A 22670-nucleotide genomic window follows, 5' to 3' on the forward strand; every position below is an offset into this window, starting at 1 on the left:
GGTATTTGTAAAGCAAAGGGAAAATTACCGGGCAATGCTGTGATACCACTTGGGCCTTGCACCCGGGTTTCTCCGAGTGACAACCGGTGCTCGTGGTACTTACAGTACTCCAGCAGATGAGATGGTTCGTTTCAGGATCTTCCACCAGCGTCCAGAGTTTGGTTAGGAAGGCTGGCACATTGCTGGAGTATCCATCCATCACCAGAGAACTGGGTGAATCTTGCATAGTTTTTTCAGTGTTCCAGCTACACAAACCCCATTGCTCCCAGCGCGTCTGCCTCCCTGCACGCGTGTGTGTCAGGCAGAGAACGAACGACTGAATTTTATCCTGGGCCAGTGGAAAGTAGGCTCCCCGGGAGTCACATCAGCAGTGCTGCTCACACTCTTAAAAACTCAGCACAATGCGATGGCATCACCAGCCCCAGAGAACAATACACAGAATGAAAACGCACTGCAGCCGATCTCGCAGCGCTGTGAATAAAGATGCCGCGTCATGCAAAGGGAACACGTGCTGCACACCTTACCCTCGAAGGTTAGCACGTCACTGGGACAGACCCACCTGCTGACAGGTCTGCGAGACACCCAGGAGCAGCAGCACCAGCTTTGTGAAGGCACTTGAATGGTTATTTCAGAACTCGCTTGTCCTAAAAGTTGGTTGGCACAGAGGGACAAGGCCTAGCTGGGCCTCAGGGCTAAGACAAAAGGTTTGGGGCCAGGACAAATGGTTTGGCTCTTAGGTGAGAGGAGAGGGCGATGACAATAGCTGCACACAGAACCCAGATGTCAGTATGCTTTTATTATCATTATTCAATTGCTCTAAATCGGTGCTCGCAATGTAGCTTGATGCCAGGATTATTTCAACTCAGAAAGTGCTCTGCGAATAACATTCACCAACATTTTTGGCACAACGGACCCACACACACATATGCTAATTCAGATGCAAGATACCTTTGCAGTTTGCCGTTGAGTGTAAGGTCATATGCAAAAACTGTCAGCACACTTGATTTTCCTAAGAAACGCTAACAATGTACTGAAAACAAAGGTCTTTGCAAAAGGCATTCAAATTACAGCCTGGAAACCCGCTTTCCTGAGCAGGCCACATATCCTTCACAACGGCCTTATCAGTTTTCTTCCCGAAGGGATTTTTCTCCTGCCTGTATTTTATAACATAAGTCAGGTCCTGTTTAGACCCTTCCACGCTGGAAGTTTCCTGACAACTGGGTAACAGGTGAGCTCACCAGCGCAGAAATGGCAAAAGATGAGTTATCAAGGCGAGCATGAATTTTGCATCAGATGACCACAATTTTTTGCTCAGCTCATTTAACCTGCGTGGCTAAGCACTACGCTGGATAAAGAACAGCTGCAGCATTGAAGCTGCCACTTCCTTAACTATCTACACAAGTAGTTGCTGGGATCATGATGCAGCGTGCTTATCGCTGGGGTTCTCTTACAGTGCAAAAGCAAAATTAAATTTTGCTGAGGTCCTCAGTAAAAATGCACAAAGAATAAACTTGACATTCCTGGTGCTGCTAAATAAAGAAGCAAAGGAGAAAAAAGGCCTGCCCTCTGTACCCTCCATACCATATTTATACAAGAAAAAAGGCAATTTCCCCTCCATACCATATTTATACAAGAAAAAAGGCAATTTCTCTGTATAACCCTTTGTCTATCACATATGCATACAAAAGCTTAGTCTCCCGAACAAGCGGTCATCACATTTAGCAGCCAAGGCTGGTAAGACAGCGCGCTCTAAGTGAGCAGCAGAAGGAATATTGCAGCATTTTCCTTATATCTCTAAATCTTCCTTCGCTGCACTGGAGCAGATCCACACGATTTCCCAGGGAGTCAGGAGGGACCAGTCACTGAACTATTACTGGTTTCCAGGGGTGCCGTTCCTTGATGATCTTGAGCGTGTATTGTTTCAGATGGGGGCAGTGTGTGAGGAACGCTTCTACCACCTCCTGGCTGACCACACAGTAGCAGTGGATCTCCAGTAGATTTCTGCACTTCCTAGCCAGATCTATTAGTGAGGCATTTAAGTCCTCTGAAGACGTGGTTTGTAGTGTCAGCTTCTTTAAAGTGCTGCTGTAGCTCTGGGTGACAAACCTAATCTGATTCACCATGTAATTACAGGTATTAAGTTGCAGCGTGCTCACAGGTATATTCAGCTTTAGGATCTGTGGTATTTTCGAGGCAGGGACCGTATGATCAAACTCTAGGTCTACACAGAGCTGAGGATGCTTTTGACTTACAGCAGCCCAGAGCTCTTCTGAGATGACTGGGATATATTTGTCCAGGCGCTCACAGAAAATGTCTAAATTGATGAAAGGTGCTCTTTCTGGCTTGATCAGTTCCAGAAAAACATCGTCAGACAAGCTGGCATAGTAAACCCCCAGGGTCGAGAGTTTGGGACACGCTCTGAGAACTTTCCTAATGGTATCTGGCACCACATTGCATACCAGGGTGTGGTTGTTGATGAACAAACTGCGTAAGTTTGGGTTGGTGGTGGCTAAGAGCTCAACAAGTTCATCATCAAGAGTAAAAGGCATTTTTCGAAAATCGATATGCTGAAGATCTATCTGGTTCTTAGTGTCACATATATGGCGTATGCTCTGCAGGATGTCATGGCCAGAGTAGAAGTAAGGGTTCTCCCCATGGCACACAATGCACAGTTGCTGCAGTTTGTGGTTGTGTTTTGCCAGCACATCTAAGATGCGTTTGACATTCTTCCGGTTGATCTCCTTGGACTGGTCAAACACAATCTTCAGCTGTTTGATTTGGCTGAGGAACTGCAGGAGGCTCTGCAGCATGCCTTCCTCATCCTCTAAATCACAGCTGGAAGGGTAATACAAACCATTAGTCGCTATGGAAGCTCAGCTGAGCACGCCCAGAGTAGATACTCTCCTTTACTAGTGTTTCTGTGAACATCTACAGCTCCCTCAGAGGTTTCTTCTCATTTAAAGCCTGACAAGTCAGTCTAAGGTAGTGGCTGAACGTTGGGGAAGGAGTTAGGAGGTGAGACGAGTTAGCCTCCAGAAAGACCTATCAAAGTGACCTGTGCAGGATGCTGGACCAGTTACCTCCATATCTCTGAGCCTCTTTCTCCTCCCACCCTCTCTGCCTCATCTATTTCAGCAGTGAACTTTTGACCATGAGGATCGTCCCTCGCTACATGACTGGATGGGAATGATTGCAGTGATAAGGTGTATGATCTGCGTAAGAAGCAGGTGTCATGATGAGGATGACTATACAGTAACTCCTCGTCTCTTGCCATTTTTAAGTCGCACCTTACAGCAACGTAGCCAGAAAAGTAATACCTTTCATGAAACCCAAACCATCGTTAGCAATTAAAAATACTCAGCATATAACACAATTTTCTCTATTACATAAACAGGTACTAGTCACGTAAGATAGTATCATCACACACAGAAGTCACAATTAGAGTCAATAACACCACAGCAGAGTGGTGTAAAGGTTTGATATGCAGTGAAAACATAATGGTCTGGTTTTGTCTGCAGAGCTGTTCGGACGTTAGAAACCCACTCGTCTTACCTGATCTCTGTGAAATGCCAAACAGAGCTAGAAGAAACAGCTGTAGCCCACTGTCTGCACACCTGGAAGACTGTATATCTATCTCGAAGAGAAAGATAATAGAAAATCTGGATGAGGATTTCTTCTGGGATGTAGTTCCACAGTCCTGGAGCTGAAGCAGGCATTCTGCTAGTTCAGTCAGATTTAAAAATGTTGAGAGCAACTTCCAAAACTGCAATTAATTCTGAAACATCCCTGTTCCAAAAGAGAGAGAGAGAGAGAGAGAGAGAGAGAGAGAGAGAGAGAGAGAGAGAGAGAGAGAGAGAGAGAGAGGCATTAGGGTTTATTTACCAAATCAAACCAATGTGACTGAATCACAGAGGAGCTCCAAATTTTTTAAACACTGAAATGTCACCAAATTTTTAAATTCAACACAAAAATGGGGAAAATCTACTGGTCAATTATTTTGCACATTTTTCCAGTCAAGCCTATGAGGCTGGAAGATACTTTTCAAGAATTACACATGTCACAGATCAAAGAGCTTTGGAAAAGAGCTTTGGAAGAAATTTTCTTTTCTGCAGCCCACTTGTGCTACTCTGAGTAATAAAAATGCAGGGAGATTTTCTAGTAGCGCTGCCCTGGTATTCAAAGCTGGAGGTAAATTTCTCAAACTGTGGAAAGAAGCCTCTTTGCAAAATGGCACCTCTGCACAGAAAACTTAGTGCCATACATTCAAGTTTTAGTGACACTGAAACCAAAAGCTTATGGTAGAAACTGGCAGCTAAATGACAGTAGTCCTTGCCTGAAATAAGATGTGGCAGTTTGAAAAAAATGTTTTATTTCTGTGACTCCACTATTTACCAATTACATTTATACATGTCAAACTTGGAGACTGAAAAGCATATTTTGATTCACCTTTGGTGTGAGTTATAACGCAAAGGAATAAACGCATGGGAAGAAGTCTGAGGTTTATAGCATCAAAACATTATGCAACTTTTTCGTTAATCTCTTTCATCTAAAATGTGTTGTATCCACCTTCTAGATTTCTGTACAAATGAAAATACCAACATTGCATATTTTCTCAATCTTTCCATAACCAAATGGAGGATTTCAAAATGAGAGACCTTTAAAATCTGCAAACATTTCCTTTCCTAGACTAGCGCCGTAGAAAGAGCCAGCTCTCACAATCCTACTACGAATGTCGTAGTATGCCCTTTTGCTCTTGAAGCCCCAGGTCCTGGAGTCATAGTGTTATCTCAGCGTCTCACCTCTCATTTAAACAAAAACCTACGCTTCTAGATACCCTCAGAGTAGGGGAAAATTTGCGAAACATGAAGCAAGTACGGATTAGAGATGCAAAAAGCAAGAAGCAGAAAGGAATACAACTGCGTATTTTTCTAAAATATGCTGTTTTGCAGTGTGACTTGTGATTTTGAATGGAAGGTGGCCGCAGCATAGCAGCTATATTATCTCATATAGCTAAATTATCTCATCTGCTATCATATCTGCCGATATCTCACCCACCGCTGAGCTTGAACTGCTAAGTAATATGGTCCTGCTTCCTTCTTGGGAACTTCCCTTTTTTTTTTTTTTTGGTCATTTTTCTCTGCCAATCACTTTGATAGCCTGGACCCTGCTCTTCTAATTTTAGCTGCTTTTAATACAGTCTCTAATATATATTTGCCAAAATACCCCAAACCAAATCTCACATGTCCAACTCCCATCATTTTCCTTATGATCTCTTTCCTTAAAGCTCCTAGCCCTAGTGATTGCTCAGAAAAGCTTAAAAACGTGGCCTGATGGCAGCAGGGAAGGCAGAAAGGAAAAATAACTAGTGTTATTTTAAGCTATTGCACGGCTTTGAGTCAGTGAGGGATACGGCTCGTGGGCTGTGAATGCTACAGGTTGGCTTGGGTCTCTGCCCTATTAAGGACAGCTGGGTTTAAACAGGCTCACGTGAGCTGTCGAGGATCTCCTCACGTTATTAATCTCATGACTACACTGAGCTTTGTCAGCTCTCTGCGCGACGGGGCCCAAGGAAGCAAACGCTGCTGCCAAAGGGCGGCGCAGGCTCAGAGCGAGCGGCCAGGCAGCCCAAACAGGAAAAGGCCCTGCCGGGTGAGCAGGATCGGGCAGCCTGCGCCAGGGCCTGGCCGTGTCCCTGCCCGGGCGGAAGCCCCCCGTGGCGGCCCCCTGCCCGCCGCCCCGGCCAAGGACGGAGCCGGCCGCAGGGTCCAGCGCGGAGGCGCTGCTGGTTCGTGCGTCCCTCGGGCCGGGAGGGGAAGCGGCCGGGGCTCCTCGCCGCGCAGCCCGGGAAGGGGAAGCGCGAGGGGGCTGAGCGTACCTCTCGGAGCGCAGCCCTTCCGCCTCTCCGCCGGCCCGAGCCCCAGCGCTGGCTGCGCCCAGAGGGAGGAGCAGAGGAGGAAACGCCGAAAATAACAGCTTGCGGGGGAGCTGAGGCTCTCTGACGACCTTTACAGGAATATACTGATCGGAGTCGTGTCTTTCCCCTTCTTTGGCACTCCCCCACCCCGCAGCTACCTAGTGCCCCCCCCCCTTTCCCTGTCAGTTCGCCCGGACCCTGCCCTCGCCGCAGCGGGGTCCGGGTGGGAGCCCAGAGCCATTCCTCAGCCTCGCTTTTCCCAAGCGGCCGCGGCCGAGCTGCTGGACGGCTGCCGGAGCCGTCGCCCGGCCCGCGTGCCGGCCCAGCCCGGCCGCGCTGCCAGCGGCCCCTCACGGACGTCGCGCCCTGGAAGCGCCCGCTCAGCCGGGCGCAGCGGAGCACAAACTTGGCTGCGGGCTACCCTTCCCTCTTTGGTGCCCCCCCCCCCCCCCGTCCCGTTACGCAGCGAACGGGTTAGCTTCCAGGCGAAAACGTACGCCGGGACGCTAACAGATGACGGTCCCCAGAGCAACTCACCGCCCGGTGATCGGCAGCTGGGCTCTCGGAGCTCCCGGCGCTCGCGCCGGCTCTTCTCTCGCGGCGAAAGCTTGGGACTCGCGGGGGTCGACCCCAGCCAGCGTCTAACCCTACGAACCCGGAGGAACACGGGGTGGCGCGTCGCCTCGCAGTCCGCCAGCCGGGCCTGGCCAGGCAGACGGCCCGCTTCCCAGCAGCGCTGAGCACCGGGCGCTGCGGACGCTGCCCGCCCGGCAGGGCCTGACTCTGTAAACGTGAGCGCCCGGAGCGGGGGGGAGCCGGCCTGTTTTAACCCCTTCAGTGATTCATTCCAGTTATGTTTTCCCTTTGGCCAAAAAAGGAGTTTACGCTGTTTAAATGTCGTTGGGAAACAGCATTACGCATAGACCCATATACATATATATGCATATACAAGTGCTGTTTTTGATAACGCTTTCCACTTTTGCGCGAAGGTCGCTCCCCAAAGGGTTAGTACAAACCCAACGGCCAGACCCACGCGACCGCAGCTAGCAGGCGGGCGGAAAAAACAGCCCGTCTCTCTGTCAGCGGGGCACAACCAAGGGAGCTGCTGTTACCCCGAAACGGCTGGGCTGCAGGCGGCCCACACCTGCGCTCGCAGGCGGGTGCTGGGCTCCCCGACCGGCTGCTTTGCCGCGGTGGAGCGCCGGCCCGGCAGCGCCGTCAAGGACAAGCCGCGCAGGAGGCTCAGGCGCCCCCCGCTTCCCTCCCGCCGCCGCGACGCGGAGCGGGCGCCCGCTCTCGGCTCGCGGGCAGCTCCTCTTTAACCCAACAGCGCCGCTTCCGCTTGTCTTCCGCATGGCGCGAGCCACCAGCCGTCCTCGGCCCCAGCCGAAGCCAGCAGCCCCTTAGGGGCACACGCGCAGCTGGGGACCTCAAGGACGAGGCGAGAACCTTCTCGGCAGGCGACGTGCCCCTCTCTGGCTGGCCTCGCCTCTGGCGGAGGCGCCTGCCGCCCTCAGGAGAAAGGGGAACGGGCCGCAAGCGCTGCACCCGCAACTTGGCGGGCGGAGAGGCGGCGAGGGTCTTCAGAGAAAGGGCAGGCGTCGGTGGAAGACGAAGCCGCGTTAGAGGCTGAGGCCTGGCGAGACCGCCGCGTCCGCGGAGGGAGCGCGAGGACCCGCGCCGGCGGAGGGGCCTCCGGCGCCAGCAGCCCGCGGCGGGGGTCCCGGGGGGGGAAGGCCGAGCAGCGAGGCCGCAAGCAGGGCCCGGCGGCCCCCGCTGGCAGAATGGCACCGAGGGGCTTGGGGGGGCCGGGCGGGAGGGGAGGGAAGGAGGGAACAGAAGCGTTTGCAGAGCGCGCAACGCCCCCCCGGGAGCGGGCATGCCGCCGTGTCCTGTTAAAGGGGGAAAAGCAGAAGAACCGGCCCCCCCCCGCCCGCCCGCCCGCCCGCGCCGGCCTCACCCTCGCTGCCGGCGGCGCTCGCTGCACGGCCCCGTCCCCCCCCCCGTTTGGGAGCGTTTGTTTTTGAAAACGGCGCTTCGCCCCCGCGCTCGGCTGCCGGCGGGGCCCCGCGAGGCAGCGCCCGGGGCCGGCGGCGCGGGCGGGAGGCGGCGGCCGCGCAGAGGCGGAAGCGGCGGCGCCGAGGCCGCGAGGGGCCGCGGGAGCAGGTAAAAGCGGCCGGAGCGGGGGCTGCGGACGGGACGGGACGGGGGCGCCGTCGGGGGCTGCGCGTCTCGCTCGCCTAAACGGGGCTCGCAGGAGCCGTCCGCGCCGACGGGAGGCCGGGAAGGCACCAGCCCTTGGCACAAGCGTTTACGGCCCGCTCGTGGCCGCGGCGGGGGGGGGGGGGGTGGTTAATAGGCCGCCGCTGCGCCGGGCGGCCGCGGGCCGGCTGACGGGAGCCGCAGCGAGACGCCGGCCCGCGGCCGGGCTTCGAGCCGGAGCGCCCAGCGCGGCCCCGCCGCAGCGGCGCCGGCCCGGCCGGCTCCCCGCCTCGCCTTTGGCGCGTAGCGGCCAGGCGTCCCGGCGCCCCCCAGTCAAGGCAGCGAGGAGACGGCCGGCGGCGTCCGGGGGGACGGCGGGGGCGCGGAGGCCGCGCGTCCGCACTGGAAAAGACGCTGAACCGTTCTGCGGGTTAAAACTTGGTCGCCTGGCACGTCCTTAGTTCGCTAAGGTGTTTCTCGGCTTTCCTTTACCCTCCCGCTGCGAGACACCAGGGGACGGGTACCCAAACGAAAACGTTCCCAGAGCTGGACTTGGCGACAGCAGCCCATCTTCCTCTTTCTTCTTTATGCGCTCCTTTTGGAAAGGCCTGTGCGAGCGCCGCCCGGAGCCACGCGCTCCTGCCTCCCACGGGCTCTCCTAGAGCGCCTGAAGTTTCAGTATGAACTTTATGATTCACTGGTTATTTCCTATATTTCCAAAAACAAGTAAAAGGTTCCAAGTGCTTAGGCGAGAAGCTTTCAGGAAGAAAACAGTCTTTGCCCTGATGAGTTTCGTTTACTAATCGGGGTGGCTCATATGTCCCAGAGCCCTTTTTGACCATGTTACAGAGGACAAAACGGTTCGTAGGCCCAGCTATCGTCTGGAGGACGCATCCTTGTAGGTCTGGCAGTCCCTGGTGACCAGAGAGGGTCCCCTTCCCACCTGCAGTCTAAAAGTCAGAGGAAGAGAGGGACACAGCATCGTGGCCAGCAGTCGGACCGCGTCCGGCCGTTGCCCAGTCGCCGAGGCAAGGCTGCTGGCTTTAAGTAACAAGGCAGAAAGCAGGAAGGAAGCAAGGGCTGCCCCGAGGGCAAGAAGCTGATGGTGTGACAGAGGTGTAAGCACGCAGAGAAAGAGTGGGCAGGACTTGGGCCTGCGGCAGGGCCAAAAGCCCCAAATCGCTCATCACCGTGACGTCGCCGAACGGCTCCCAGCGCAGCTCTGCGTGGGAGCAGCTTCCAGGGGCTTGCACCGACCAGCTCGCCAGCAAGTTCAAACAGCTTGCGTGCACAGCAAAAAGAAGTAGCTGTGGCCGTCTCCTACCGCTGTCAGATACGTGCTCTCCGGTAGCTGCAGCTTCAGTCCTGCATTGCCCAGTCTAGTACAGCTTTCCCGTTCTTAGCTTTTGTAGTCTGGGAGGCTTTTTGGTTTGCCTTTGCCTTGGGAGCTGAGTTGAGTGCAGTCTCAATTGCAACAGATGTAAGCGTTGCATTAGCTGGCCAGCCAGGTGCAGGCCCAATGAGAATAAAGATGTGGATTTGCTGTTTTTTCAGATGCTTTGCTGTAAAAGGCCAATGGTGGGAGAGGAATAATAAATGAACTAGTATGTAATGCAAAGAGACAGCCCTGACCATCCTGGTTCACGAGTCAAATGTCACTAGTGCAGAGTCAGAGCCCCAGATGGAAACCTCATGACTTGTCCAATGAGCTGTGCAAAGGGTTTGGCTGCCAAAACTGCTCCCATATGTCCTCTGAGCCCACGGCCTCAGGTTCGGTTAAGGACCACAGTGCCAGCGCCTGGAAAGGCAGCCCTGCTGAGCCCTGTGCAACTTGAGGGGGCAGCGTCTGGCTGTACAACCTCCTCTGGTTTATTAGAAACGGGTTAGGAGATCATGGCTGACACTGACGGAGAGAAATTAGGAGATTTCCTGCCTGCGCGAGGCTCATAAGGCCCTGCTGCATTGGGGTTGCATGTGTCAGCAGCTCCGCAGTGCGTTTTGTGCTGGTTCCTGCTTGGGATCTTTGTGGTTTGTATCAGTCTCCCTGTGTCATTTCTCATGCCATGGCCTAGCTTTAAAGATTTTTGGAGGCTCTGCATCTTGCTGACAGAGATTAGTTTTGCTGGGAAGGCAGGTTTTGACTCTCTGGAGCACGTGCATGCTTACCAACAGTTTGGTAGAACTACTGATAAGGAGTTTCTTTTTCAACAGTATAAAAACAGTAGTATCCTTGAATGGAGATTTCAGCATGGGCCAGCAGGATGGAGGTTAGGAAGGAATAAATCTTGCAACCTCTGTCCAGCTATGACCTCTGGCAAAGACAGCTCAGGCTTGTTTAAGCTCGCCTTGTTAGCCAAATTAGACAGCGCTTTCCAAAACCCAAAGCCAAGGGGCACTGTCTGTTAGAGTATAAGATGCTTTAAGTGGCTGTGGAGGTAACTGATGCTGCAGACATGCCTAGAGAAATCTGATACACCTTCTTTCTGATCTAAACTCTTGGGGTGAAATCTCAGTCTCCTGGAAATCAATTTGCTTTTTACAGTCCTTGGTTCCAGAGCGCATCTTGGCTGCATCCTGACTGTGTGGGGGAGAAATTAGGCTGTGCACCTCAGGTGCCCACCTCTCCTTTCCATACTAGCATGTGGGCAGCAAGGGAGCCATGGGGCACTGCAGTGTAATCTTTAGCAAAGGACAGTCAGGAGACCAGGACCTCAGGCAAAAGGCCTGCAATAGGATGCGTGAACATGTCAGGGCCAGGACTGCTGGGTGCTCCTTGGAGCTCCCCCAGCATGTTTGTACCTTCAAACTCCACCAGCTCGGCCATGCAGTCAGAGGCACGAGGACCGAAGCTCTGTGCTTCAGAGTCTCTCTGGACTAGAAATGAACAGACTCTGGTGGAAAATGAACGGAAAGCTTTGTGAGCTGCCGAGTCTTTGGGACACCATGTCCCATCGTGCTGTGCTTTACAGAATAACGGTAAGCTCCTTAAAGGTTACACTTGTTTTAATGATATTACCACCCCCTCTAGGAACTAAGGGTAAATCTCTGTAATCCTATCATGCTTATGCTTAGTGTTTGCTATGCTCACCTGGCATTGGTCTGTTTTCACTATGGTCTCAACTCACCTGTGTGATTTTGTAGGGTGCTGAAGATGGCAGGCAGTTCCGCTCCTTGGATTGGCAGTGCTTATCTCTTCCTCCAGTCGACGTGCAAGACTATTGCTCTGCCTTCTCTTTATGAAAGCTCCCAGAAGAAACCTAGCATCTTCAAGGCTCTCAAGCTGGCATTAGCAGGTACCTGCCCTCTCTGATGTTTTGTCACACTGAAGGGAATCGTCTTACCTCTTCACACAGCAACGCCATGCCTTTCTTTAAGCCCACGCTCACTGGTCAGGAAGCCTGTTGCTCACTGCGAGGGAGACGGCTTCACAAATCTGGGCTGTACCTAGGAGAGAGAATGACCGTGATTTTCTGTGTCCTAGTCCATCACTTCCACAGTTTCGAGGGAGCCCTGAGGTTAAACGGTTTGAGTCTGGATGCACAACCGGGTGCAAAACCTTCGCTGTCATTTGTGCTAGCGTATCTCCCTTGCAGCTGAGACAAGCTAACATCATGTACGTGGTCAGCTGTTGCACTTCAGCTACTGAACCTGAAGTATACCTGTATTCCTGTTGTATACCCCAAGTATACCTGTTAAAGTGAACACTGTTGTAACCCTCAATTCTGCTCAGCTGTGCGCCCATTTTCCTGGGTGGGGAATTACCACTCCATCTGGACGGGTTACAGCCGTGAGAAGGTTTTCTCTCTGCTCTTTACTACAGTGTAGTTCTATAGACCCGACCTTGGCTTATCTCAGGATTCTGCAGAAGTCACACACTGTGATTAATACCTTCATTAATACCTGCGCATTAATACCTTCAAAGGATACATAGAACATTCTCAGCAGATTTGCAATCAGTTAATGTTTAAGTGGTTTCTGCCTTTACAAAGAGACCATTCCTCCCTCCCAAACTGCAGTCTTACACAGCCTCTTGGCTTGTCAGCCATGAGGTGAGTGGCAGATGAAGTGATAAAAGGAGAAAAACCAGAAGACTTCATTATCAGCAACCCTGCAGTTTTCAGCATCTGTATTAATACTCAGAGACATCTGTCTTAGTGTTGCGCTGAGGTGACCACACTGCCTGCTAGGGCTACCAAATCAGAACGCGAAACCCCTCTGTAGCAAAACTCGCTTCTGTAGAGAGATTAGAATCTGTCTTCAAAGTGAGACCGCAAGTCACTGCATTCTTGTCATGTTTGCAGATGACACCAAATTGGGGGCACAGGTAGATACAGTCAAGGACAGGGCTGCCATTCAGAGAGACATAGGCAAGCTGGAGGAATGGACCAGCAGGCACCCTATGAAATTCAGCAAAGACAAGTGCAAAGTCCTGTCCCTAGGAAGGAAAAACTCCCTGCAAAAATATGGGCTGGGAGTGGACCAGCTGGAGAGCTGCTCTGCTGAAAATGCCCTGCGGATCTCGGTACACAGCAAGCTGAACATGAACTAGCTGTGCGCCCTGCCAACAAAGAAAGACAGTGGTATCCCGGGCTGCGTTAAAAGCCAGTAGATCGAGGGAAGTGATTATCCCCCTCTGCTCAGGGCTCTTCAGACCACGTCTAGACTTTTGAATCCAGCTTTGGGCCCCCCAGTATAGGAAAGACATTGATAGAGCGGAGCAAGTTCAGCAGAGGGCTGCCACGATGGCCGGGGCTGGAGCACTTGGCCTGTGAGGAGAGGCTGAGGGAGCTGGGCTTGTCAGCCTGGAGAAGAGAGAGCTTCGCGGGGAGCTGAGGGCAGCCTGCAAATACCTCTGAGGAGGTCGGCAGGAGGAGAGAGCCAGGCTTTTCACAGTGGTGCATGGTGGGAGGATGAGAGCCAGGCATAAATTGAAACAAGAGGTATTCACAGCAGATAAAAGGAAAAACTTTTTCCCCATGAGGACAGCCAAGCAGTTGCCCAGAGAGACTGTGCAGTCTCCATCCTTGGAGGTTTTCAAGCCCAGCCTGGATAAAGCCCTGAGCAACCCTGTCTGACCTCCGAGTTGACCCTGCTATGCACAGGAGGTTGGGCTAGAGGCTTTCTGAGGTTTCTTCCAACTTGAATTATCCTATGAAGTAGCCTATTTTATGAATGCTTGTTTCATCCCATTTACGTGAGAGGGGAAAAGACTGTAACTGGTATGAAAAATATTTATTTTCTGTCTTTAATACCACCACAGAAACATGATTTCTTCTTGGAGAAGCTTATTTTTTAAATGAGTGATAGCCAATAGAAGTTCTTTTCTGGTATACATAGGCACAATTGCATTAGCTTCAGCTAACCCTGTTTACATCAAAAGAGGATGCGAGATACAAATAGCCATAAAACTATCTGTTTCTCTGTCCACACCTGCATCAAGCCGACTGCAGAATAATAGTAATTTGAAGAGGTTATCACATTTACCTAGAATGGCTATCACGGTGTTCATTACTTGTCATACAACTGAGCCTGTATTGTTTAATTAGGTTTGTGTAACTATACTGTAATTTCTTCTGGCAATCATCAGTACAGCAAAGTTTGCCAGTTCATCCAATACAGGCTAGCTCCTTTTACAGCTTGATCCAAAAGTGTACAGCAGCAGGAGGCCCAACACAGTTGTCTAATTAGGCCCCATTCATTTATGTCTGCTCTGTGTCACTGGGACAGATTCAGATCTGTTCACACATTTACGGAAGAGCCCACCAACAACGCTAAATCCTACCCTGCTCATTCAGACCTAAAAAGGAACTGAATTCTGAAGTTGTCGAAAGTCTCATGAAGAAACAAGTACAAAGTTCTCTCTTCTGAGGTGGCATTTCAGCTGTCCTGTATACCATTCATAAAGGTTTCCATGTTTTTACAGCTTTTCTTTCCGAACCCTCTCTTATCCTCTTATGCGAGCTTTTGTTTAATCAGCACTCGGGAGAAACAAAGCATGAAGGAAGCAATAAAAATAGAAGGACCTTTCTGATCAGCAGCAGTCAACTGAAATGCCTCTCCTAGGTCCTATCCCCATGTCCCATTTACCCATTTGAGCTGAACTGGACTTTCTGATGCAACCAGAACCCTGTAAACCCTGTAAAGACACTGTTAGATCACGTTCTCTTAAATGCCAAGTCACTTATCCTGGCTAATGTGGTGCACATAGGTCTGCTTTGCTTTAGGATTCTCCTTGCGTGTCCAAAAAACGCAGTGAAGTGTGTTTTTCAAAAATACCTGGTTTAGTGCCAATCTGAGCTGGTACATCCGTATAGACCTGTGCAGCAGCAGGCAAAGAGATTAATTCGGGTCTGGAAGAGGTACAGCCCTGCACTGCACTGCACTGCACCATGTCCCCTATGGTCCTTCCCGAGGGTGCAGTGCCGGCAGAGCTCCGGCACCCCCTCGTGTATCTCCGTTTTACAGTTTCAGCCTTCCACAGGCCTCTGCTGCTGCAAAAAGAAAAACATATACTTTTATTTTCGTCATCATCATGTAAAATCCCTGTGGAGACAAGGTCAATGTGTACAGCTATTAAAAAGGAAACTTAGCTGGCAGAAGGAAGAATGAAGGCCTGACCTCTTTCTGTTGTCCGTTCCTCTCGTGCTCCTCCAGCACTGATAATTAGAGGGTACATCCCTGCCTCGTCCCTGCTTAGATTTTACCGTGAATTATTTCTCTCTGTGTAAAACAGCTTAAAAGAATCCAGGCCCAGTCTCAAGCCACCTAAATTCCAGCTCTGTCGCTGGGTCTAGCATTTGCCATTGGTGAGAACTGTGGAAAGCTCTGAGCCAGCCAGAAGTGAACTCCAGGCACAGGGATGGGGAGGAAATGTTGGTCTCTTTTCTGAGACCTTTGTCACTGCACAAAATCACAAGGACTTGTGATTTTCCAGTCACAGGGACTGAAATCTCACTGAGCACTGAGCTGAACTATGTGTTTTCATCTCTAAAACTTTGCTGTGCTGCTAAGCAGCGTGATTTATACGTGCAGTTAATCACAGAGCCCTTGCGATGCCAATGATACGAGCAATAGTATCTTATTCCAGGTGTTTCATTTCAGATAACAGTGAAAGCTATTAGTTACATATAAGTATATTCCTAAAGCTTTCTTTTGATGAAAAGCGTATGCTTTGCTGCAACAAAACAGTCTGAAATAGGGCTCTATTAACAGATCTTTTTGTTTTGGGAATTTGTTTTTATTCTGAACTATTGAAGCAGCCAGTTTTGGTGTTTTTGACACCTGACTTACCTTGAGTTTCCAATGTCAAACAATTTGCCTTCAGCATTTCCTTTCATATTACTCACCTAATGATCTCCAATCAAAATGAAACTTTTCCCGAGCTGTTCAAATCAGATGTTTTGATTGACCTGGCTATGTTTTCTATTTCTGAGATGTTGTTTTTATTCCCTAGGGGAATTCCACAATTTTCTCCCTAGCTGCCTATAAGTGAACCAATCCATTTTCATCTCCTCTCTGCTAACAGGACAGCTGTGGCTGTCTGAAGCTGCATGTCCTAGAGGAGGGGCTGCTGGGACACCCTTTCTGACAAAGTGTTTCCACTGCTGGTTACAGGAGCTGGGGCTGAAGCTAGGAGCTGACGCTCAGACCCCTAAGAGGGAGCTGGTCCTAGTGGCCAGGCCCTCTGGGGAGAACTCCCTTTTTCATGTCTCCAGAAGTCAGCTCTAGTTAATTCATAGCTGGATTTCAGAGTTGTCTCACTGGTTTAATGTAAGCGTTTCTCTCCTAGAATGGAACCATGAGCAAAGTTACTGGCTGCTGCAAACCACAGCATTGGCCCGTGCAGGACTGAGCGGGGATCAGGACAAATTCTGCACTTTGCAGCTGCGCGCTTAGTGTGGACGAGAGCAACCGAGCTGTGTGCAGCACTAATTCAGCTCAGCCACTGCTCCTACAGCACTGAGTAGCAGCAGCTCTTGTTTGCATAGCGCATTTTACAATAGAGTTAGAGGGTCTTTCTTAGTTGCAGAGACTAAGCTACTCTGCTTGTTTATGAACTGAAACTTAAAACCTCCCCCAGCAATCTGTGTTTCAGGGTAATTACCTGGGCTGTGGTGTCCAACAGCTTCCGTTCAAGCGCATACCACGCTTCATGGGGATTCAGGCCAGCAAACACTTAATCCTTTCCTCTTGGTTTTACGTAGAGGTTTTTCATCCCAGAAGATTTTGTCACAGAGAGAAGACAATTCACAAGCTATCCCATTGCAGGCTTGGTGGTGGATGGGAGTGGGTCTGGGTTGTCTCTCTCATGCCTGGATAGTGACTCTGTTCGCTTCTCCCTGCCAGACTCCACCGGCAGCCTGAATGGTGTGGACATGCTCAAAGTGCACTGCAGCCACCCGCACCTGATAATCCAGCTCAAGTTCTGCAAGCAGGAGAACTGCCGCCGCTTCCTGCAGAGTTACCGGGAGGGAGCGCTCCAGGAGTCTCTCCAGAATCACCTCCAGCTCTCCTTGGCCATGAGCACAGTGCCTCTTGAAATGGAGCTGAAGGCTGGCAGCGAGCACCTCGACAACATGCTGAAGGATGAGGACCGCTGCCTAGAGTGCATCTACAAAGAAAAGGTGAACGGGAGAGGGAGGGAGGCCAGGCAGCAGCGAAGAACGGTAGCACAGGGCTTGGGAGCGGGTGCAGATCCTGCTCTGTTGCTGACATGTACTGGGTTGTCAGCTTCTCCGTCCTTCAGCTCTCACCAACGCGCTTGACATGTGATTGAACTGTTTGCCTTTCTCCTCTCTTTCTGGCTGCTCTTCAGATCTTTGTTTCGTCTGGCATTAACAATACCTCACATCTTGGGTTCCTGCTTGATGGTCCTGAGAAACAGAAAAACACAGAAAAACAGCCCTGCTCTTCTTCAGAAAAGAGCGGGCGCTTTTCTGAAAGAGCCAGAGAAATTCCTAACACGGCCTGTGGAGATTCTGCTAAACCACTGAACTCTCTCTGCTTAACAATTAGTGCTGCTGTCACCACTAAGAGGAGGAATTACCATTCTGCCCATTTTGCAGAAGGTGTCAGTGAGAGCACAAGCAAGAGTGCCTTGTTACTCCTGTGAGCCAGGCAGAGGAGAGAGAGCAGTCTGGGGTGGAACAGTCACTACCTGGCACCTTCCTCCCCCACCCCGCACGCCGCCTCCGAGAGCAGCAATGGTAACTGCACCTACAAGCGAGTGCAAGCGCAAACACCCTGCACCTTACGAAAACGACTTGTGACAAACTGGGGACACAGAGCATCTGCTGCCAGCAGGAGGTGGCTGCCATGCTGGAGGCAAAGTGTCTCTCAGGGGCGACATCTAATGTCTAATGCATCTCACGCTTTGGCACTGGCTCTCTAATCCTGCTAGCAAGAACAGTGGGATCTTGTCATCTCACCACAAAACCAACGCACTTGACGTGATTAAACTGTTTGCCTTTCTCCTCTCTTTCTGGCTGCTCTTCAGATCTTTGTTTCGTCTGGCATTAACAATACCTCACATCTTGGGTTCCTGCTTGATGGTCCTGAGAAACAGATAGTCACTGGCTACCTGGGAAGGTTAAGCACAAAAGCACATTTTGGCAGAATGCTTTTCTGCACGCGCAGAGAATGAAACAAAATGAAAACCTTTCAGCCTGGAATTAAGCAACATGTGATACCACATACCCTGTCAACTTCTGCCTGCTGCTCCCTTCCTCTGGGAGAGAGAATTAGCTGACTAGCCAAAAGAGATGGGCTTATTCACGGTTCCCCAAAACTGACTCAGTCTAATGATGCAACAGCCAGAAAGATCACAAGATGGCATAGTGGTCACTGGCTAAGGACAGCGCTAGGTTAACTAGCCTGTTGCATGTGGTCTCAACGCTAGACTGAGTCAAAGCGCTTGCCATGTTTGACTCTTCCCATATGCTTTGACCCACTTCTTTAATCCTTTTCTCATTACCTGCTTTTGGGAGGTTGGGTTATTTTTCTCCTGGTTAGTGAGAAAAGCTGGCTCAAGGAGGATCCAAGAAGCGTTAGGAACAGCAAAAATGAGATAATGGAGGGGGCAGGCAGAGAGAAAGGAGGTAGCAGGAGCTGCCTGCTTTGGTGGCCATGCATTGTTAAATCAGGTCACCCTATTTGCTGGGTCTGATCCTCATGTGGAGTAAATCGGAGAAGCCACACTGACAGTGGTGCAGCTTAATTCTTAGAGAGGGCTACTGAAAGTAACTATTAGCAGTTTCCTACAACTTGTAAGCAGTCACTGATGCATGTAAAAAACCCAAGAGAGGAAGATTGCCTATTTCACATCACATCACATCACAGATTCCTGGCCAGAAGCACTCCATTAGATTATTTCATTTGACAAGTTTACAGTGTGAGCTATAGGTGTCGCATTGCTTCTCTCTTGACATCATCCTCTAAGGCTGCACTAAAAACATGCCTTCCAGCAGAGCACCTGTGGCTTTGTGAGATGGTGAGCCTGGCACAAATCACTGATGCCGTTTGCATTACAGCCTGACCGCCTGAGGGATGAGGAAATCACAGAGCTGGAGGAGTGTCTCAAGAGCCTGGTTCTTCACCAGAACTTCAGCAACAATATGACTGCAAAAGATTGCATGTCTCCGAACTCCCTGCGTCTACCTTATCCATCTCAAGGCAGCTCCCTTTCCCCAGAAGTCACCTTTGTCTTTCAGGAACAACAATTTGGTGAGTAGCTAGAACTGAGCCATCACAATCTTTGGTTTTCCTTACCTCAAAGGCCAAAAGGGAGAAGGATTAAGGTGACTATGTAATAGGATCTACCTCACATAAGTCAAGAATTTCCAAAGGAATTATGAGAGTACTAGGTTACTGCCCTAGTGTTTCAGATTAGGCCTCAGCCTATTTTCTTTCTGGGGTGGAACAGAACCAGATGCTTCAGAGACTGCGTCCCTTCCAGGTTCCTCACATTTCAAAACTCCTTAATGCTGAAGGAAGAATACAGAGTGGTTTTCTTTTCTTCCATGTTACTTGGCTGAGCATAGGGATAAAAGCAGTAGTTGGATCAGACTGGGATTTCTGCCAGGGAAGGTTACTGCAGACACCAGCTTGATCTTTTCCGAGTGTGCTTAAGTAGTGTGTACAGGCTGCAGTGCTAAATAGCTGAGGCGAGAGCTCCTGTCTGCATTTCAGTAATTTTGAGGCTCAGCAGAGGATGCTTAGACGGGTTCAGGGGACTTGGTCAGAAGGGCCTTACGAGTTGATTTTGAAAGGTTGAGGAGAGGCTGAAACAAGCAAGAGGGCGCCCAAAAAAAGACAGCTTTGGCAAATCACAGGACCATGCCATCCCAGGGGAGAAAAAAGGGCATCACTAGGCTTGGGGACACTCTAAGCCCAGCTACCCTTGTGGTGTGGGAGGATTTCAGTAAGGGAACAGCGTGAGCCAAGCAGGGAGCTCAGACCAAGGCATCAGCACTGCCCTTGGGGACTGCAGACTAAACGCAGAATGGTGTGACCAACCCTCTCCTCGACGCTCCGTGCACACCCACCAGAGTGGCAGGGCACCCCCTGTACCTTGATGGGACACGTCCAGCTCACACACAGAAAACAGGGAGACATTTAGCAGTGAGCCTTGCACCAAATCAATATCCTGGGCAAACCAGCATACATGATGGGTCAAGTCCACTCATAACAGCAATAGTATCCGGATCCCTTCGTAGTGTTTCTTGTGGCTGAACGTGTATATGAAAAATTATTTTAAAAATCCAAAGAGCCATTAAATATGATACACACACACACACACACACACACAAACACAGAGGAAAAGGGAGAGGCCTAGCACCTATGCAAAATGTTATAAATTAACTTAATACTATTTCATTAATTTTTAAGATCTGGGACTCGGCTCATTACAGCACCAAGCTGACAGCACAGCAATGATCTGGCTGGTTTTGTAAAACAGATTCTCTCTTTCTAGTGGTGGAGGAATGCTCTCAGACTGTAGAGATCTGCGTAGGGAGCACCCTGCCTGGCGGTGGGAGGGGGGGGCTGGCCCTTTAGCTTCGCTGCTCTCGCACTTCTGTTCTAGACTGACAGCGCTGCCCTGGTGATAAAACACTGGAGGACAGATAGAACTGCTCCACAAGAGTTTAATGCACTAGACGTGCTACTTTCTGTGGACGCTGAATAGACTCTGTGCTGCTCAGCACATGGAGCAAACTGTGGAATGGCCCCGGCAGCATTGCACTGGCCATGAAATCCCCGTGTTTTAACTGCCCTCTGTTCTCTTCAAGCCAACAGAATGCTCACGTCAGACGACCATCAAAAATTTGCCAAGCTCGTGTCGAAGAAATGGAAGCAAGTGGGTCGCTCCTTGCAGAAGAACTGCCGTGCCCTGCGTGATCCTGTTATTGATAACCTGGCCCTCGAATATGACCGAGAGGGACTATATGAGCAAGCCTATCAGCTGCTTCTCAGATTTATCCAGTCGGAGGGGAAGAAGGCCACAATAGCGCGGCTGATTGCAGCCCTGGAAGAAAATGGTCTCACCAGTTTGGCTGAGGAGCTCTTGGGCCTCCATTCCAACGAGGACTCCTTCTAGAGCCCAAGGGGTAGTGGCATTTGCTAAGGGCTTTCTTCCTTTGCATGAGACTGCTGCCAGTGTCCTGGGCATGTAAAGCCCTGAAAATCACTGCGGGTTTCTGCGTAGCTGGGAATGCCCAGGGGAAAGGTTCAGTGCTTGCAAAAGCCAGCATGGAGTATTGAACTACTGCTCTGATGTTCTTTATTTCATTCTGTTTCCAGAAGTCAACATTACCTTCCCACGAACTGGTGAGAAAGGCTTTCAAACTGAATTCCTTCAGGACTGAAATGTCGCAGTGAAGCAGCCAGACAGTTAAAGAGCCCTAGAGTGGCGTGGGAGAAAGGAGGAACTCAAGGAAGGCATCTCAGAGACTTTCTGTGGGGAGCAGACAACACCAGGTTTCTCAGGCTGTGGCGTAGGGCCATCCCTGGGGCCACCTGGGGAGCTGGAATATGTTTTTGTAGTGAATAGTGAAGACATTATGCTCTCAGGCATGCCATCAAGCAAAGAAACAGGGGAAATTAAGGAAAGGTCAAATTTATCTTATTAGACTGCAAAAGACGACCACTGTGACAACTTAAATAATCTTTGGCCTCTTTTCTCCACCCCCAAAGTAGTTAGGTATCCAATGTTTTTTTATTTTGTTTTTTTTAGAAAAGCTACATCATCTTTCTCTTGACAAGGATAAGAAGCACTGGCCTACACCATGAGCTGGAAGATCCTGACAGGGGGGACGTACGTACACAGCCAACATTTTCCTTCTTCCTTCTTCAAACAGGGAACATCTCATGGGAAGTGCCCTGCCACACCCCACTATAGCTCCTTCCCACCTCTCACCACCTGAAGGTTTCCCTTTTCCCTGGGACAGTAATAACCTTCCACAGGGCACAAGATTCCTACTGTGGAATGATCTTTGGGCTGTGAACAAGCAATAATGGACAAGCATACAAATTCAGAGACTGGTTCTCAACTTTTTCTGGACCCTGGGCAGTAACATAGTAACTACATCACACTTAGCTCTTCCCACCAACCAGACTGAGCCTGAATCTGTGCAAAGGAAAACACAGTGCTGGAAGAAAAAAAATGCAGTCTTGTAGTCAGCACATTACCTCCCTGGAACTGCTGCTTTAAGATGTATTGCAGCATCAAAAACCATCCTGACCCCAATCCACAGAGTTGAGCAATCACCTCTGGCCAGCTGGCTGCTAGTGCCTATGCTCACTTCTTAAAAACTACCCTTGGCCTGCTGAGTTCAACAGAGCACATAATTTACGCGACGGCGTATCACAAGCGTCAGGACTTGCACAGCGCCTTTCCCTGGCAATGCTGTCACTGTGTGACAAGTGGCATCAGCTGCTGTGCCTGGATTTACCTGCCCTGATTTTGAGGGTGAAAATTGCTTAAAGGGACCCAAACCCCGGGGCTAACCTGTGCTTGCAGTTCCATCGAAAGAAGCCTGTCTCCAGGGATGGTTGATAGAGACTGCGACAGAGCAGAGCTTTTATCTTTGCCTGTAACAAAGCACAGAGCAACAAGTGTCTAGCATGTCACGGGTCCCCGTAAAGCACAACAAACAGCTTGGTTACCTTTGATGTATTTCTTATGGTTTCCTATGTTTTTACTTACCCTCTTCTATTAATTCCATCCCTCTTTGACCTTCTCATCCATGATAATAGCAAATTGGCCCTGGAATTTATTTCAGGTGTAGAGGGTGGCCCTGTCAGCACTCGTAAGCATGCGTGTGCTTGCAAGTTTTGGCCCACTGGCTGTACCTCATAGTAATGTCAGCTTTCAGATGGACAAGCCTGATGGCCTTTTAAACCACAGCTCACCTCTTAGTGCATCACCGGAGACAAAGCTGTGATTTGGTAAGGCGGAACGCAACCTTGGATTCAGATGTGGGCTCCGATCAGAGCTAGCAGGGCTGGCGTTACTCCCTCAGCTTCTTTTAAAACGCATACTGTGATCATCAGTAGC

The 22670-nt window shown here is 50.3% G+C and overlaps 2 protein-coding genes across 6 annotated transcripts; one reads left to right on the forward strand and one right to left on the reverse strand.

Annotated features, from left to right (window-relative positions):
• Nucleotides 1-777: 777 nt before the first annotated feature.
• Nucleotides 778-16515, reverse strand: FBXL8 (F-box and leucine rich repeat protein 8). Of its 4 annotated transcripts, XM_068955481.1 has the most exons (5): nucleotides 16221-16515; nucleotides 14393-14607; nucleotides 11242-11560; nucleotides 3553-3786; nucleotides 778-2835 (listed from the first exon to the last, which is right to left on the reverse strand). In XM_068955481.1, the coding sequence occupies exons 4-5, from the start codon at nucleotides 3714-3716 to the stop codon at nucleotides 1860-1862; spliced, it is 1140 nt and encodes a 379-aa protein (XP_068811582.1). In that variant the 5' UTR covers nucleotides 3717-3786; nucleotides 11242-11560; nucleotides 14393-14607; nucleotides 16221-16515; the 3' UTR covers nucleotides 778-1859. The 4 variants fall into 4 exon arrangements, with proteins under 4 accessions (XP_068811582.1, XP_068811580.1, XP_068811578.1 ...); XM_068955479.1 differs by lacking the exons at nucleotides 11242-11560; nucleotides 14393-14607; nucleotides 16221-16515 and adding exons at nucleotides 5876-6003; nucleotides 6452-7604 and having other exon boundaries at nucleotides 3553-3775; XM_068955477.1 differs by lacking the exons at nucleotides 11242-11560; nucleotides 14393-14607; nucleotides 16221-16515 and adding exons at nucleotides 5876-6003; nucleotides 6452-7603.
• On the forward strand, nucleotides 7643-22289 carry TRADD (TNFRSF1A associated via death domain). Of its 2 annotated transcripts, XM_068955476.1 has the most exons (6): nucleotides 7643-8080; nucleotides 11258-11409; nucleotides 16463-16740; nucleotides 18646-18838; nucleotides 20404-20721; nucleotides 20915-22289. In XM_068955476.1, exons 1-5 carry the CDS (start codon nucleotides 7794-7796, stop codon nucleotides 20709-20711), a joined length of 1218 nt encoding a protein of 405 aa, XP_068811577.1. In that variant the 5' UTR covers nucleotides 7643-7793; the 3' UTR covers nucleotides 20712-20721; nucleotides 20915-22289. The 2 variants fall into 2 exon arrangements, with proteins under 2 accessions (XP_068811577.1, XP_068811576.1); XM_068955475.1 differs by having other exon boundaries at nucleotides 20404-22289.
• Nucleotides 22290-22670: the final 381 nt, after the last annotated feature.

The sequence above is a fragment of the Struthio camelus genome, chromosome 10, assembly GCF_040807025.1.
Source record: "Struthio camelus isolate bStrCam1 chromosome 10, bStrCam1.hap1, whole genome shotgun sequence".
Lineage (NCBI taxonomy): Eukaryota > Metazoa > Chordata > Aves > Struthioniformes > Struthionidae > Struthio > Struthio camelus.